The 17,539-nt window shown below is 40.0% G+C and overlaps 1 protein-coding gene across 1 annotated transcript in view; it reads left to right on the forward strand.

Annotated features, from left to right (window-relative positions):
• PREX2 (phosphatidylinositol-3,4,5-trisphosphate dependent Rac exchange factor 2) overlaps window positions 1-17,539 on the forward strand; it is a 225,313-nt gene that overhangs the window by 181,582 nt on the left and 26,192 nt on the right. Inside the window, exons 36-37 of the mRNA XM_080646985.1 lie at window positions 15,553-15,619; window positions 16,079-16,269. Coding sequence (XP_080503111.1) covers window positions 15,553-15,619; window positions 16,079-16,269 — 258 coding nt within the window. The remainder of the gene's footprint in view (window positions 1-15,552; window positions 15,620-16,078; window positions 16,270-17,539) is intronic.

Here is a 17,539-nt window from a genome sequence, read left to right on the forward strand (position 1 = left end):
TAAATTTTGTTTTATGTGAGAAGTGATTCTTTAATAGCAGGAGAAATTAAATTTACAAAGAATTTGAATTAATTTATAATGGCTGAATGTTTCCTATACTTCTTTCCTATATGTGAAATATATAAAGGCTCTAATATTTACAATATGTAAGTTATACTGAAGTGCCAAATCCTCACACAATGTAATAGTAAAGGTATTCCTGGATACTTACATTTACTCCACCAATACTGTATTCCCACCAAGTACCCGGGACAGCGCTTCACATTGAGGGCCTCCCGGTAGACAAGATTGTTGCCTTCCAAGAAAATTTTGCCTATGGGTTATGATAAACATCAAACAACATTTTTACTAACAATTTGTAGCAATGTGTGGAAAAAATAATGTAGGAAATGTGTAAGGTGCTATGCATGTGCATAAGAAGGGAATCTGTCTTAATTGGAGGCAGGATAGGGAGACGGTTGAAGGTTAAAGGAGTGAATTATTTGAGGAAGTATCATCTTTGTGCAGTGATCTTCTAAAAGAGGAGTTGAAGCTATAGAGTTTAGGGGAGAGGGAATAGGAGATAAAAGTGTGGGGCCGAGAGTGTGTTTTAGCAGAGACAATAGCATGTGTGAAAATCCTACGGGGGCGGATAATAGAGTGGTATGAGGTTGGAATTCAAAAGGAAGAGGGGCATGAAACAGGTGTACGGATAGAGTCAGCATGTCCACCTATACCTCCTTTGCTGTCAGTTCTTCTTCAGCTTCTTTGAGCCCAGCTATCATTCAGGGCATGCTTCAGGTCCATTTCTATTTGGTGAAAGAGTATCATTATTTAAGACCCATCTCACATTTATCTTTCTGCAGGAAGCCCTCAGTTATTACAGTCTCAGCTGGAATTAATCACTTTCTTCTTTAAAACTTAATAACCTCTGGAATGTCATTTGTTTTGTTCTGACTTGTGAGTTATTTATCTGCCTTGCTCAGTGCATAGGAGGGCAACTAGGTCCTGGTCGCCTCTGTGCTTGGTATGTAGTAAGTACCGTAAAAATAGTTGAAGTGAATTGGAGATCAGATTAATTTTAGTATAATAGCCTTCTTTTTTGTGCTATTATTATTTTATTAAACTTATTCTAGCATCCAGTCTACTTTTTATATACAGAAAATTCTAGGCCATTTGAAGGGCACAGATGCTGGCTCTGTTGGAGCCCGCTCTCAAGAAAACTCATCAGCATAGCCAAGGTTCATAAATTTCACATGAGACAAGAGCAGGTAAACTTGAAATTATAGTGACACTCTTAAGAACAACCTATCTTTTCTTTATTTGGAAAACACTATAATTCTATTAAATGTTGCCACCACTACTTTCTGAGAATATGATCTAGCAGCATTTACATATATACATGTAACCTTATTTCATTTATCTGCACTCTGCTCATGCTTATCTGCATGCATACTAATTCATTTGCCCTTGAGAAGTTGTAATTATATCTAATACTTATTTAACTTCTACATTAAAGGAATTTTTAATACAATCTTTAGATAAGAGCAGCAAATGAGATTTAAATTACTTAACTCAGTGTTTTCACATTCTATGATAAGTCTTTTATTGTGATAATATTTATTAAGGATGAATAGATACCCTGGCTGACAAGCAGAAGCAGATAAAATCATCTTCAAAAAGAAACCTTTGAATTACTTCTGTCTCTAAGCTAAGAAAAGCTGTTGTTTTCACCAAAGCAAAGGGAAGATTAAAGGACTTTGTGTCCAGAATTTCCTTTGGGATAAAGGAGAGCTGAAAATATTAGAGATAAAATAAGACTAACCTGAAGATTCAGTTAAGGAAATATATTCTGTGAGGAAAAATTGTCAGTGCTTACAGCAGCAGGATTTCTTTTTATTTGAGACTTTGCTGAGTTTTTTAGTCCATCATAAGGACAATCAGTCTTTAAAAAATGTATTCAAGGCATTCTGGTCAAGTTCTTTGAGTGTAATTTTTTCCCTATTGCTTTTGTTTAGTTCCTTTTGCTGACATTTCAGACTTCTGTTTGATGGATGACCACAGAAGGTGAATGAATGATTATACATTATCCTCTCAAAGCTTTGCTCCTGTACCAATCAGGAAATTTAGCTCAGGCCCAGAACTTCTGATTCAAAAAACATAATTGTAACTTAGAAGAAATTAATATGGACTTACTAAAAATCATGATTTGTGGGAAAAATAGTGTTATGTTTCGAATATTAGCTCTCTAGTTACATGAACCTTACAACTTCAATGGTGGACAAAGTTCTGTTTTATATAGATCCAAGTTTGTGAGGTTCTTTCAGTCATTCAAGAAGAAAATGAAACATCTTTGCTTGGCTTTTTGGTAATTTTAGCCAGACTGACTCTGATTTCAGTTGCTTTGGCCAATTCCCACCCATCTTTCCTGTCATACCTCAAAATCCATCCTCCATTAGGTCTTCCTTCCTCCCATAAGTTAGTCTTTTTCTTTATATTCCTTTCTATGCCTACATTATAGACTTCATCACATCATGCTTTATATTTATTTTATGAATATCTGGTTTTCCTTTTTGATTTGTCTTTTTCTTTTTTATTTACCCATTGTTGATAAGGTATCTACTAACAGATGATTAATGAATGTTTGTTTGCATGTATATAAACGCCCAAAAGTTGGGGCAACTAGATGAGAATAGAAATGGTGGTGGATTCCTGAGTAACATGGTGACTTTAACAGAATAGTATTCATGGAGAATAGTGTGGACTTTACTGTCACTGCTGACAGGTCTTCCTTTTAGAAATAGTCTTTATGTTTCAACAATATTTACTGTGTAATTTAAAATATATTTTTTATTGATTTCAAAGAGGAAGGAAGAAGGAGAGACAGAAACATCAATGATGAGAGATAATCGTTGATTGGCTGCCTCCTGGAAGCCCTCTAGTGGGGATTGATCCTGCATCCCGAGCATGTGCCCTGACCAGGAATTAAACCATGACCTCCTGGTTCATAGGTCGATGTTCAACCACTGAGCCATGCCAGCCCAGCTATTGTGTAATTTATGCAAGTACAGAACTGTGTACAGCACTGGCATGCAGAGATGAATCAGACAGTATGCCCTTGAAAATCTTAAAGGAAAGGGAGAGGAAATGCAGTATATAGGTTATTTTGAAACACTCTACTAAACACTATGGTAGAGGCAACAGGATGCCCGGGAGTGCAGAAGAGACTTAGGAAAGACCCAGGAGCTTAGCATGGGCAGTTCTGACAGATGACTGCTAGTAGGCTAGTTGAAGGAAGGGAGAGAGGCTCCTTCAGGGGGAGGGAACAATATGAGCAAAGACATTGCAGAACCATGATGGGTGAGGAATGGTAGAAAGGAAGCAGGAGGGGTGGGCAGGAGCAGACCAAGGGGACCTTGGGACACCAGTTGAGGAGCTTAGCCTTATGCCTGTAAGAAAGGTGACTGGCTTGTGAGTTTTAAGTGGTGCAAGGGGTCATGCATTTTAAATTGAGCATCCCGGTGGTACCATTGAGGACAAATTAAGGAAACTAAGAGCAGAGTCAGAGACTAGTTAGAAAGTTATTAAAGCAAATGGAAATGGACAGGAAAGTATCCATTTTAGAAATATTTAGGAGGTAGGGTAAAAAAAGTCTTGAGAGAATACATAGTGTGTTGAGAGGGAGACAGACACATTGGATTGGGCACCTGCATCACTATCTGATGTAATGGCAAAACCAGAGGAGAAGTTCCTTGGGGAATGGGAGTGTCAGGATACTGAATTGAATTGAATTTGAGATATGGGATTGCTATCTATGAGGCTCTTTCCAGTAGGCTGGGTTCACTAACAGGACGTTAATGTTAAAACCAAAATAATGCCTGAGAATTCCCAGATGATAGCACCTCAATTACAGAGAGGTTCGGTGAATTGCTCAAAGGCAGGCAGCTGGCTCCACGGGAGCCGAGACTCACACTAGGTATTTTCAGCTCTGAAGCATAAGCTTTTATACCAATACTCCATTTCTTCTCCCAACAAGTGGATGATCGCAGGATTAATGTACATGGCTTGGGGAAGTGACTTAATGCTGTTGTAGTCATTTACAAGCGTTAAGTACAACACAAATATGTGAAATCTTTGGGGGGAAAATGAGAATTTCCAAGTGTTTTAAAGGGCAAAGAACCATCGTGATTTGTTTTTTTGTTTGTTTTTTATGAAAAGATTTTGTTTCATAGCTGTAGAACTAGAAGAGATGAAAGAGGCCAAAGTGGAAGAAAAAGGCAAAAGAGACTGAAATCATTGTAATCATATTATTAATTAATTGAAAGTATCTCTAGAGTCTATGAACCAATCTCACCGATGTATTTTTATCCTCACAATGAATGTGCCTCATAGACGATTCCACACTCTCAGGAAGGGGAATTCATCTGCATATGTTTTAAATGTCATCAAAATCCATTATCAGCCATGTTCCTAGCCTCAAATTTCAATCAAGTGTTGGAATATACACTATGTAATCCTATATAATAATTCCTATATAATAAGGCTAATATGCAAATTGACCAAACAACAGAACGACTGGTCGCTGTGACGCACATTGACCACCAGGGGCAGACGCTCAACACAGGAACTGCCCCCTGGTGGTCAGTGCGCTCCAACAGGGGGAGCGCTGCTCAGCCAGAAGCTAGGCTCACGGCTGGCGAGCGCAGCGGCGGGAGCCTCTCCTGCTTCCACCAACTAGCTGTATGACTTGGGGCAAGTTCTTAATATCTCTGAGCCTTGATGTCCCTACTTGTCCATTGGAGCTAGCATTGCTTTTGAGGTTGCTATGAGTAGTAGTCAAGAGGAGGTTTGTGCAGATCTCCATGTTCACCAAACATAAAGAGTAGCAAAGGCTTGTTTCTGAAGGTGGGTTCCATGGGTTTCCTGCACAGAAGCTCATTAGGGAATAAAGTTAGTATGAAGGGCTTCTCCAAGGACCTCGGTGCTGGGCCAGCTGACCTCACGTCCCCGTGGGGAAACCATAGAGGGCGCTTGCATGAAACAACTATGCAAATGGAACTGGAAGAGCACCGAGATACTCCTGAGAATAACCCAGATTTCATACCAGAAAACTGTAAGAGGATAGAAGTGATTGTGGAGAACTCTCCAGAAGGATGGACAGCCCAGCTGTGCTTCCAGTCCTGGGTGTAGTGAAACGACGGGAAATGCGGTTGCCCAACCCTGCGATGAATGAGGTGGCAGTACTCTTGTCCAGGGAGAGCCCAGGAAGCAGGGGCTCTTCATGCCAGGCGTAATTCAAACGGGAAGGGTCAGGCTCGGCTCTGCTCTGCTCCGCTGAGTTTGAATACTACCAGATTCTTTCAGCCATGAATATGGAAGCACCGTGAGTCACTTTTGCTATTCTGCAACCAAAAATAAAAGTTGAGTGATACTGTGATTCTCCATATTCACTGTCTTTACATATACTTGAACAAACACTGTATAGACCGATGTTTAAAGTTTTCAGTCTGAGAAATAAGCTAGTTTCTTCCTGAGGGCCTACTCTGGGTTGACATGGCAGCATGGCTTACAGGAGAAAATGTACCTCTACACTCTTCCCACGATGGTCTTACCCTCAGAGTATGGGAAATCCAGTTTCTCAGAGATATATGTTAATGGGAGGAAAGATAAGATTTAAAAGCAATTTCTTAACAGAACTCCAGTGAAATTTTTATTGTCATCTATAAATTGTAGAGAAATGTTACCAATTTTATTTCCTAGTTAATTATGTTAAACCATCAATTTTTAAAATTCTGATTGGTAATTAAAGTGACTGTAGAGTTGATAAGTTTTAAATAAAAACAAATGCTTATGTTTGATTTCTATTTGTATACAGTTTGGGTTTATAGTTGCCACTTAGTGTGATGTGGCCCTGCTGTCTGTGACTATTCGCAACTCACACAGCACAGGGCTTACTGTGCCGGTCTAAGTCCTGCTCAATATGACAAGTGCTTTTGAATGTTTGCATGTTTTTTTTTTAAAATAAATCTTTATTCAGATTATTACAATTGTTTCTCCTTTTCCCCCCCCATAGCTCCCCTCCACCCGGTTCCCACCCCACCTTCTGCCCTTACCTCCCCCCCACTGTCCTCATCCATAGGTGTATGATTTTTGTCCAGTCTCTTCATGAACCCCCCCATATCCCTTTCCCCCTGAGAATTATCAGTCCACTCCCTTTCTATGCCCCTGATTCTATTATATTCACCAGATTATTCTGTTCCTCTGGTTTTTAATTCACTTGATTTTTAGGTTCACTTGTTGATAGATATGTATTTGTTGTTCATAATTTTTATCTTTACTTTTTTCTTCTTCCTCTTCTTTAAGAATACCTTTCAGCATTTCATATAATACTGGTTTGGTGGTGATGAACTCCTTCAGCTTTTTCTTATCTGTGAAGCTCTTTATCTGCCCTTCCATTCTGAATAATAGCTTTGCTGGGTAGAGTAATCTTGGTTGTAGGTTCTTGCTATTCATCACATTGAAAATTTCTTGCCACTCCCGTCTGGCCTGCACAGTTTCTGTTGAGAAATCAGCTGAGAGTCGTATGGGTGCTCCCTTGTAGGTAACTAACTGTTTTTCTCTTGCTGCTTTTAATATTCTCTCTTTGTCTTTTGCTCTTGGCATTTTAATTATGATGTGTCTTGGTGTGGTCCTCTTTGGATTCCTTTTGTTTGGGGTTCTGTGCGCTTCCTGGACTTGTAAGTCTATTTCTTTCACCAGGTGGGGGAAGTTTTCGGTCATTATTTCTTCAAATAGGTTTTCAGTATCTTGCTCTCTCTCTTCTTCTGGCACCCCCATAATTCTGATGTTGGTACGCTTGAAGTTGCCCCAGAGTCTTCTTACACTATCTTCAACTTTTTGGATTTTTTTTTTGCTTTTTGCTTTTTCGGTTGAGTGTTTTTTGCTTCTTTGTATTTCAATTCTTTGACTTGATTCTTATGTTACTTTAGTCTGTTGTTGGGTCTCTGTATAATATTTTTTATTTCAGTCAGTGTATGTTTAATTTCTAGTTGGTCCTTTTTCATATCTTCAAGGGTCTCGTTATATTTATCGGCCTTTTCTAGGATATTCTTGAAAAGCCTTATAACCGTGGTTTTGAATTCTATATCCAGTCGTTTGTTTTCCTCCATTTCTTTCGTTTGTGATCTGTATCTTTGACGCCGCATTTTCACTGCTTCCCTGAGTTGGTAGGGTAGATTTGTGTGCTAGGTTTCCTATATGGCCCAGTGGGTCTGCCTCCCCAGTTAACCTGAGGTGGACACTCTTGGTGCACCCCTTTGTGGACTGTGTGTACAGCCTTGTTGTAGTTAAGTCTTGATTGTTGTTGGTATCACTGGGAGGAATTGACCTCCAGGCCAGTTGGCTGTAAGGATCAGCTGTGTCTACGCTGGGAGAAGTTCGGTGTTGGAGACAGCCTTATAGGATTAGACTTGCCAAATTGCAATAGCCTCTGTGCTCAGCTTGGATGGGGTGGAGTCTCAGGGCGGAGCAGACAGTCTTTGCTTCCAGTCAGCCTTGCCCTTGCGCGCGTGCGCGCCTGCAGACCTTTGCCTTCCCCGGCTCCCGAGTCTCCACCCGAGAGTCCAGATTCCCCAGGGGCTCGCCTGGAACTGGGGTTCAGTGCAGTCAGAACTGGGGCTCAGTGCAGTCAGGAGCTTCGGACTCCCTTCTGCTAGGGAAAGCCTGTGGCAACCTCCGCAGCCTTCGTGCACACTGGTGCGCACGCCTCCGGAATCCTGCCTGCCTGCCGGGGCTCCCCCGGGTCTCCCCCAGGTCTCCGAGTCTCCGGGTGCCTTTCTCCCTACCTGACCGTCCAGACTCCCCCTGTATGAGCCTGGGTCCACGGGGTTTCGCCTGGGACTGGGGTTCAGTGCAGTCAGAACTGGGGTTCAGTGCGGTCAGGGGCTTCCTTTCCCCTTCCGCCAGAGAAAGTCAGCCAGGCTCTCAGCCGCCCTTCCCTCTGCGCGCACAAAGACCCTTTGCCATACCTCCAATTCTCTGTGAGCTTTTCTCTTTCCTTCTAGTTGTAGAATTTTCATTCAGCCAGCTTTCCTGTGGTTCTGGATGGTGTCCGTTCTGTCTTTTAGTTGTAGTTTTGAAATTGTTGTGCGAGGCAGCAGTTTAGGTGCTTACCTATGCCGCCATCTTGGTTTCTCCTCTGAATGTTTGCATGTTGACGCAATATATATTTTTATGCAATTTCTAAATTCCTGCTAGCAACTTCTTTACTTAAGTCTGTGAACCACATTTTGAGTGGCACTGAGATAGAGGAATAGGCTGGCATTTAAAATAAACAGTTGCTGGTAAGAGATGTCACTTTGGCCCTTCATGTATGTGTGTATTTTCTAAATGAGGATGGACATTGTAAAGTGAGCTAAGGGCAGATCCCACAGGAGTGAGAACAAGCTTGTCTGGTGTCTGGGTAAAGAAATGTTATTGGAAAAAACACTGAACAGGGCTGCTCTGTAGTAGAAAAGCAGATTTAGGGAGAACCAGAATTAGAGGAGTTTCTATTTTCCCACAGAGAAAGGCTGCTAGAGTCAGGCTCTTCAGACACTTACAGGGAGGGAAGGACACATTCTCACCTGACTTGTACACGTGTTCTCACCTGGTGTATACACGTTCTCTAGCGAACAAGCTTTGTCTCTTGTTCTCATCGCTGTATTCCTAAAATAGGAAATAGTGCTTCACACCACAATAGATGCTCACACAATATTGGTTGAACTAATTGAATGAAAAGTATTAAGAACATGTCCTTATGTCCAGAAAGCCATAGTGTAGGATTAGTAATTTTTATTACTCTCAACTGTTGTTGAATGCCACAAGTATTTCAGGAAGGTAAGACAGAATCACAGTAGTTCAATGACAATTGGGGCAAGGAAACATTTCTTTTAAGTCTCACGTCTTTTACCCCTTCACTTCCATCTAATTCAACATAGCAGAATCCATGACCAGAAATGGTATAAGGCTCACTCTCTTCCTGGTATGTGGTGATATATACAAGTCGCGGGTGCAGGAAGGACTATCACCCTAGCATCCTCATGAAAAGAGGGACAAGATGAAAGTGAAGAAAAGGAGTATTTGAAAACCAGAGAGTAGGATTCTAGTCCAGTATTTGCTGGTTGAAGGCCATCAAAAGGAGAGTGAAATGTGGTCAGCCGCAGCAGTAGGGAGCAGTGGGTCCATCTCCACCACCTTGAACACCATGATCCTGTTTTCAGAGCATAAGGGAAGTCTGAGAAGAGTGCTTTTCTCATTGTGGGAAAGTCCTGTTCTCTGTGGTCACACGACTGTCTTGTTAGCCTTCCCGAAATTCCTCACCCTCCCACCCCCAACACTCAGGTAGAAGTAAAAATGGCATTGTTAATTAATAATAGGCGGTTCTCTAATGACAAGCACCTAAGATGCTCTGTTTTTGACAAGCCAAAACACACATTTGCCCAAGCAAATCCACATTTATCTCATTATTTAGGATTTCTCTTACTTTAAGTAAAACCTAATCTAGAGAAATCAAGGCTAATGCTTATGGACAAGGAAAGGGGTTGGGATGGAGGTGCAAATTAATGTTCTCCTACCTCCTTACTCATCGTGTGTTTTACCCATATGTGAGCTCAGGTTGAACCTGCCTGGTGAGGCTCACTTGGACAAGAGATCAGTATCTTTTTATGCGATTTTATGTAGAAGTACAGATGAGTCTGGCCAATGAGAAATTTCCATAATTATTTTAAATATAGAGATGATCTCATAAGCAATGATCTGGAAAAGAAACGAGAATATAGCAGAGATCTGAGCTGAATACTATAGTTATTCTTCCCTGTGTATAAAACAGCAGGGGCTCTTATGCCTTTGTCATCTCTCTTGGAAAACTGGATATACTCCAACATGCCCAGAAGAAGGAGGGGGTAGCGCCAAATGAGAAGAATGTCACACGTGTCATTGATTTAACCTCTCTGTATCTTCAATGACAAAATTAATACATTTAAATATTTTACATCAAGCTGTTGCATCGTCTCCCTTTGTGTGAAAACCTGGCCATCCCGGGAGCATCAGCCTGTTCCTATAGAGCTTTGATCCTAGTTCTTTACCCATTTGACAAAGCATTTCCCTGATTCTTAAATTAGTATATGAACTTGGTTAACTCTACACAACTAATCTCTATGTTCCCCAAACTAATTTTCTTTCTCTCGTGGCTAACATCAATTCCCTATTTCCATTACCGTGGTCTTGTTATGAATGCTGAATGATGCTTTTCATTTCTAGGGTCTCTTGAAACTCTAAATTTTCGTATTTTGTGTATCACACATTTCTTTCCATTTGTTGTTTTTTTTGCTAATAGCTAAGTGTTTACTGTGTAGTGCTTCTCAACTGCTTAACAAATGAATTACAATTTTTTAGTTTGCTACTTAATTTTGTCACAATATGATCCAGCTGACTTGCCCAGCATTCTCTCTCCCTACCTTACATGAACCTTGTTTTCAGCCAAATTGACTCCATCCACTCTATATCTGTTCTGTTCTTCATGGTGTTGCCTCCACTTGAAATGATTCTTTCCCATTTTGACTTTCCAGAATTCCTTCCACGGGTCAAAGTACAACTCTTATGTTATACGAGAGGCCTGGCGCACAAAATCCGTGCACTCGGGGAGGGGCCTCTCAGCCCAGCCTGCACCCTCTCGCAGTCTGGGAGCCCTTGGGGGATGCCTGACTGACAGCTTAGCGCGGCCATGGAGGTGGGAGAGGCTCACCAGCCGTGAGCCCAGCTTCTGGCTGAGTGGCACTCCCCCTGTGGGAGCGCACTGACCACCTGTGGGCAGCTCCTGTGTTGAGCGTTTGCCCCCTGGTGGTCAGTGCACGTCATAGAAACTGGTCATTCCACTGTTCAGTCGATTTGCATATTAGCCTTTTATTATATAGAATTCTTTCTCTTGCAGGCATATCCCAGTGACTTCCTGCACTTTTTAATTTACCTCCCAACACTGTACCTTGCATTGTAGATACCTGTACACTTGTCTTTACTATTAGATTGTATGAAATTAGTTTGCTCAAATTAGTTTCATTGGAGTTATTTGATTTGGATAGGTTTGTATCACTACTGATAGTACTTATGACATTATTACTTCTTTCTTTGGTATTTTATTCTATAGGAATTAAATGAAAAAATGTTATTGCAATGTATCCATTTTCTATGGTAGAGTTAATTTATAAAATTGTGACAGTGAAGCCTGATGTAATCAAGCATGAAAGGAAACCTACTGTTCACCTTTTATAAAATAAGAGCAGCACTTTCCAAATGGTCTCAATAAGATTTGCTATATTGAGACAAAGGATCATGACTTCATTCTTACTAGCCTCAGAAACATAATAAACTATGGTCAGTTTTGGCATTAATCCAATTTTACCATTAAATTTTTCATAAATTTTGATTAAGGAGCATGGTAAGACTTGCAATTAAGGGAAGTGCATTAGAAATTCATTCCCTGTCCACAGTTTGTCATATTCTGAAAAATACTGAAATTCTGTGAATACCTGCAAACCAATAGGGATGGTAAACTGGCTGCACACCTGTGTTTTTTGTATGTGTTTTTTTTTTCCTGATGGGGAGTACCTAAAATTGGCTGCAGCCTCAAGTCCAAGTTTTTATTATAAGAGGTAATTGACTAAAATATTTGTTGTCTATGTAAATTTCATAAGTGTAACAAGGTGGCTATATTTCATGGTCATTTTCTCTAAATGTCATCAGCTCACAGTTGTATTTTATAATAATTTCTTGCTTTCTATCATCATGGGCTAACAAATATTAACTACTTGCCCAAGTCTGGATCAATAATATATCTAACTCTGAATTTATAGTTGGCCTTTCTCTTCTAAGAGTATTTTCCAGGATGCCATTACATCACTTGATTTTTTTTCTATTTTAGTTCTTCTATATAGCAGCTTAGGAAAGATATGATTGTTTCTAAATAAGGTTTCACTTGATGTGGGCACTTATTTATTTTAAATCTATAAAAGTTACTTTTCTACTGATTCTCTTCATCAAATATGTTTGTTAGAAGATGTTGCCCCATTGAAAAGTTGAAGATTTCTGCCAAGTCAATTTTCATGAATGTAGCAGAATTAGATCAACATGATCCTCCTGTTAACTTTTCTTTTTAAGGAACATTTCTTTCAGAAAGTAGGTAGAGTGCCCAGTGTGGCCCGCTGTGGTGGCAGGCTTCAGTAGTGAAGTTTTCCTTGGTGTACTAATGATCCCTGGAGTGCTTGTACAGAACATTTTTCTCCCCAAACTATTCAGGGTAGGGAAGAGCTGCAGTTCCCACAACCCTGCACACGAACAAGCCATTTAAATGATACTCTTTAACTTTCACCAAAAAAAGAGTTTCCTTTCTTTTGAGAACTGAACCTCTGTTTGTGCAGTGATTGTAAAATTATGTAGATGCCAAATATCTACCTTAATTTTCATTTTCTACAGGGATCATAAAATGTTTGAGATGGCCTTAGGGGAAAACTGGATGGACACTTTGGCTTAGATGCCTCCTACTGTGTGCACTTGAAAAATAATTATTGCATAAGCCCTCTTTGCTGAGCACAGTACCGACCACTTCATATTCATTGATTAATCTTCAACATTATGCTATCGATACGCAGGGCAATTTTAATATCCACTGTAAAAATGAGGTGCTTGAGACCCTGGAGGGCTAAATAATTCATTGACTTGGTGTGCTCTTTTTCTACCAAGCACACATGAGAAGGCGTGAGGACATCTGATCAGGTGTTTTTGTGGTTTCCAGCTTTGAAGCATCACCTACCTCTGTTCTAAATGTATAGCAATGCTGGATAAAATGTGAAGGCAGAAAATGTAAAAGTCACAGCTGAGGTCACAATTTATCATCTCAGTGACCGGTGAATGGAAAGAAAATGGGAGCAATTCTTTGCTGAGGCCTCTGGCTTGTTGACCTCTGTTGGTGGGCAGAGGGTTCTGTACAATTCCTTAAGGAAATTGAGGAATTAAAGTCATTCCACACTAGGTAGAGATCAAGAGCCAACCTTCACAGTTTAAAAGCAGGGTGTAGAGAAGGACTCCTCCACTTCTGGGCAAAGGATGAGCAATCTGTTGTCTACAGCTGCCAGAGACTATAGCTTTTATGGACTTGAGATGAAGGAAGAAGCTGACATGGCCATTAAACTAGGAACTAAACTGGTTCACGATGTGACTGGTAATAATCCAGATGTCCGCATAATGTGATACTCCCATCTCCAACATGAAGATGGGGGTTCTGGGCACCAAATGAGCACAGAATCATTTGTAAGAGAAAGATGATGAGAGATAGGGGATGGAGCTAAATCAAAATAACAAATAAAACTAAATTAAAAATCCTCCCACGACAAATGAACTTGCAAAACAAAATCCCAAAGAACATGAAGAAGGAAAGAGCCAATGAAATTGCCACTGAAAACAAATTTGACTCAGAAGAAATTAAAATGTTGAAATAGCCTGGCAAAGAATATTTTAGATGCTCAAAGTATAAACAAAGGATTGCAGCCCATTAAAAAGGTAGAAAATCTTGAAGAAAAAGAAAGCCAGTTATCCAATTATTTATTTATTTATTTATTTATTTATTTATTTATTTATTTATTATTTTCTGTAACTATTTTTCATTGGATTCATTGAGGGAACATTGGCTAGTAAAATTATATAGATTTCAGATACACAAATCTAAATACATCATCTGCATCTGGTATTGTGTGTTTACCACCCCAAATCAAGTTTCCTTCCATCGCCGTTTATCCCCCATACCCTGTTCTTCATCCCTCCACCCCCTTTTCTCTCTGGTAATCACCATACTGTTGTCTGTCTATGAGCTGTTTTGTGTTTGTAATCCCTTCACCTTTTTCACCTAATTACTTATTTACATTTATTAAGTCAACACTATGTTCCACCCAGTTTTAGGTGCTAGAGAAACAGCAATGAACAAAAGTAAATCAAATCCACCTCCACATGGAGAGTTTACATTCTCATGCATTTTATGATAGAAATGAAATAAGATTAGGCAGAAATCTTGCAAATGAAAAGATAATCATGGAAATAAAATTCTCAGAAATGCTAAACTCTATACTTGACCTTTTTTTTCACTTAGAAGATATTACTTAGTAAATCATCTAAAATGCAGTAACTGCAAAATAAAATCTTAAAAAAAAAGTGTGCACTGTCTGAGTATCCGTGTGTGTGTGGAGAGAGAGAGAATGTGAGATTATGTAAAAAGATAGTAGCTGAGATTATTTTAGAATTGAAGATAAGACTCTTCAAGTTGAAAGTGCACTTTAAGACTCTGTCTGGATAAATAAAAATAAATCAATGCCTAAATATTTTGAGGTAAAACTTTAGAATATCGAGGATAAAAAGTAAGTCTTAACCTATGAGAGAAAAAATAGACTAGGCCCAAAACAAAGACAACTAGTTTGAGAGCAGACACCAAAGCAGTACTGAGGGGGGAAATGTAGAGATCTAATTCTAGAACTCTTTGTCGGAGCATACCACTGACAGATGCTGACCAAAATATTTATTCAATAACCACCTTCTTGGGGAAGTAAGCCTAGAAAGAAAATGTGGATTTAAAGGGAAAAAAAGTAAAGAGAAACAGCTATTCCTTGGTGCCTCCATTTAGGCCAACCATATGGGTGACCTTAACGTGTGGAAGTAATAAGTGCCAGCTTCGGGGTGGTGCTGCCCTTTGTGCGGGAGAGTTTGGGGCCAGATGGGAATGGAGAAGGGTGAGCAACAAAGGCCTTATCTGCATCTGTCAAGTTTCATTTCTTTCAAAGGAGAAACAAAGTGCAATATGCTAACATAGTGAAAGCATGGTGGTGCGTGCATGGGTTTTCACAGCGTTCACCTAGGTGTGTACCTGTATAACTGAAATAAAAAGGTACTCAGATCTGCAGGAGAACATGACTTTTTAGGCACAGCAATTCAGTTTATAAAACAGCCCGCCGTCTGGTAATGGGGCCAGTTAAAACCCAAGTCTTTATCAGGGCTTACAGGGCCCTACAGAGCCTGCTCGTTCCAGCCTCTTCCTGAGCTTCATTCATTCTGACCCAGCTCCAGCCGCATTGCATTTCTCTGTACCTCACACAATTTGAGCTCGTTTCCTCTTCTCATAACAGCAATCCTCTTAGAGAGTTCTTATCTCTTTCGGATACTAGGGAAAGTCTAGAACTCTTTAAAATAGCTCAAATTCCTTTGATCTTGCTCTCCATCCTGTGCTCTTAGTAGATACTGACCCAACCAGGTAAATGAAACTATTGTCATGGCACTTGAAGGACGTTCCACTTTGCAGGGGTTCTGTCCCCGTAACCCTTTGTCCTGAGCTGAACGCTTCCCTGGGTTACTTCGAAAGTGCTATGTACCCAGGACCAACAGGCAGCTGCGGGATTCAGAATGAGGGAATAATTTGTCCGTAGACTTGTGTACCAAGCACACTCGTGCATTTTAATTTCTCTCACAATGAATGATACTTCATTCTTTGGATTCTTACAGGGCATTTTACTTGGACAAGTCAAATTCACCACCCAACTCCACATCCAAGGCTGCCTATGTTGATAAGGTACAAATAGAGGATAGCATTTATTTATGCTTTATCATTTACATAGCTCCCTTACTCAGTTTTTCTGCTTTTGTATTTGCAGTCTCCAATTTTGTTACCTCCATAATCAAATGTTTTAGACTATTCATTAAAAGCTATAATAGCTATGAATTATATTCCATCTATAAGTATTTCTTTAAAAAGAAAGGCTCATGGACAGACAACAGTATGGTGATTGCCAGAGGGAAGAGGGACTGGGGGGGGGGTAGAAGAGGGTATGGGAGGATAAATGGTGATGGAAGAAGACTTGGGGTAGTGAACACACAGTACAATATACAGATGATGTATATTGTATACCTGGAACCTTTTTAATTTTTTAAACCAATATCACCCCAATAAATTCAATGAAATATAAAATCAATAAAAGGATTCATTTTCACTAAACATGTTGAACTTTTTGTTCATCCCCTTGTTCTGTAGCTCCTGAGGCCTCTCAATGCCCTGGATGAACTTTACCGACTGGTAGCCTCGTTTATCAGGTCCAAGCGCACGGCGGCCTGTGCGAACACAGCGTGCAGCGCCTCGGGCGTGGGGCTGCTGTCGGTGTCGTCGGAGCTGTGCAGCAGGCTGGGGGCCTGCCATGTCATCATGTGCAACAGCGGCGTGCACCGGTACGTGAGCATGCACCGTGCCCAATTTCACTTAGTAGTTCTGGTTTACATTTTGGCAACGTGAAATTATAACTGGCAGCATTCAAAGGACAAATATATTTGGGAGAAGATTTCTGAAATTAGATAATTCTTACACAGTATTTCCTGGTTTTAGTTCCTATATTTTCTGTGACTATTCACACAAATGAATAAAGTCCCACATTTCTGTCATTGTAGCCCAGAATGTTTTCACCCTTTTATTTTATTATTATATTTATACTTCAGGTACAAAGTTATCATTCATTGACCATATTCACTGAAGGAACTTGCTTGGTAGGACACTTTTCATTGCATTTGGTAGACATTCCACTCTTCAGTGGTTTAGATCCCTATTACACAATTATTGTGAGCTGGATGCAGCCTTGGGGTTACTACCATCTTCCCACTCCTGGCAAAATAATAGTGCAAGAGCCCATATAGTATGTTGTTCCTGAACATATAAGGGGACACCCAGATGGGTGCTAGTCAGGTGGTTTGTCTTCGGCAACTGTGCTCTGTATGAATCATATGGCTACATCAGATGCAGAAGGTGAGTGGACAGCCACAAGTTAAGTTCTTTTTTATAAGTATGTGTTCCTCTTCTGTCATCCTTCCATTTTCACAAGGAAGCAAAACCATGTAGCTGGGAAAATAGGGAAGAATTTAGTTCTCATTGTCATCTGAGTGGGCAGAGAACCTTCTGTCATCTGTCATTGTCTCTTAGTTCGAGGCCAGTTAGATTTGAGGATGGTGGTTATTATTTATTTAAATGCACTTGGTATTTAACTCATGCAATGGACCGCAGTTGGTGCTATTGGCTGTGTAATAAAGTGGCGATGCTCATGTTAGAGACATAAAGTATGAACAACAAACAACAAAAATTAATAATACTATACCATATAGCAAGAACAATTAAAAAAAACACACAAGTAAATCTGTACTACTTGTGTACAGAAAATGTAAATAACCTAGGAAAGTTATCCATAAAATATAAGATCTTTGCGATGGTTAGAACTGGGAAGTTTCCATGGAGAAGCTGATGGTTGAACTGGGTTTTGTTGGATCAGATTGGAGAGGTAGAAAAGGGGAGAAAGATGATTCAAGACAGCAGGTGCTCTTGTGTGAAATTCCGTTGGACTTGGTATGCCTGAATTCTAGTTTTCAAGTCCTACACAGCATGTTTTGATTTGATTTTTCTGAAAGGAACATTACATATTATGGTTGATAGAATACTAGTATACAGAATTTTGTG

This window comes from Plecotus auritus (assembly GCF_963455305.1).
Source record: "Plecotus auritus genome assembly, chromosome: 11".
Lineage (NCBI taxonomy): Eukaryota > Metazoa > Chordata > Mammalia > Chiroptera > Vespertilionidae > Plecotus > Plecotus auritus.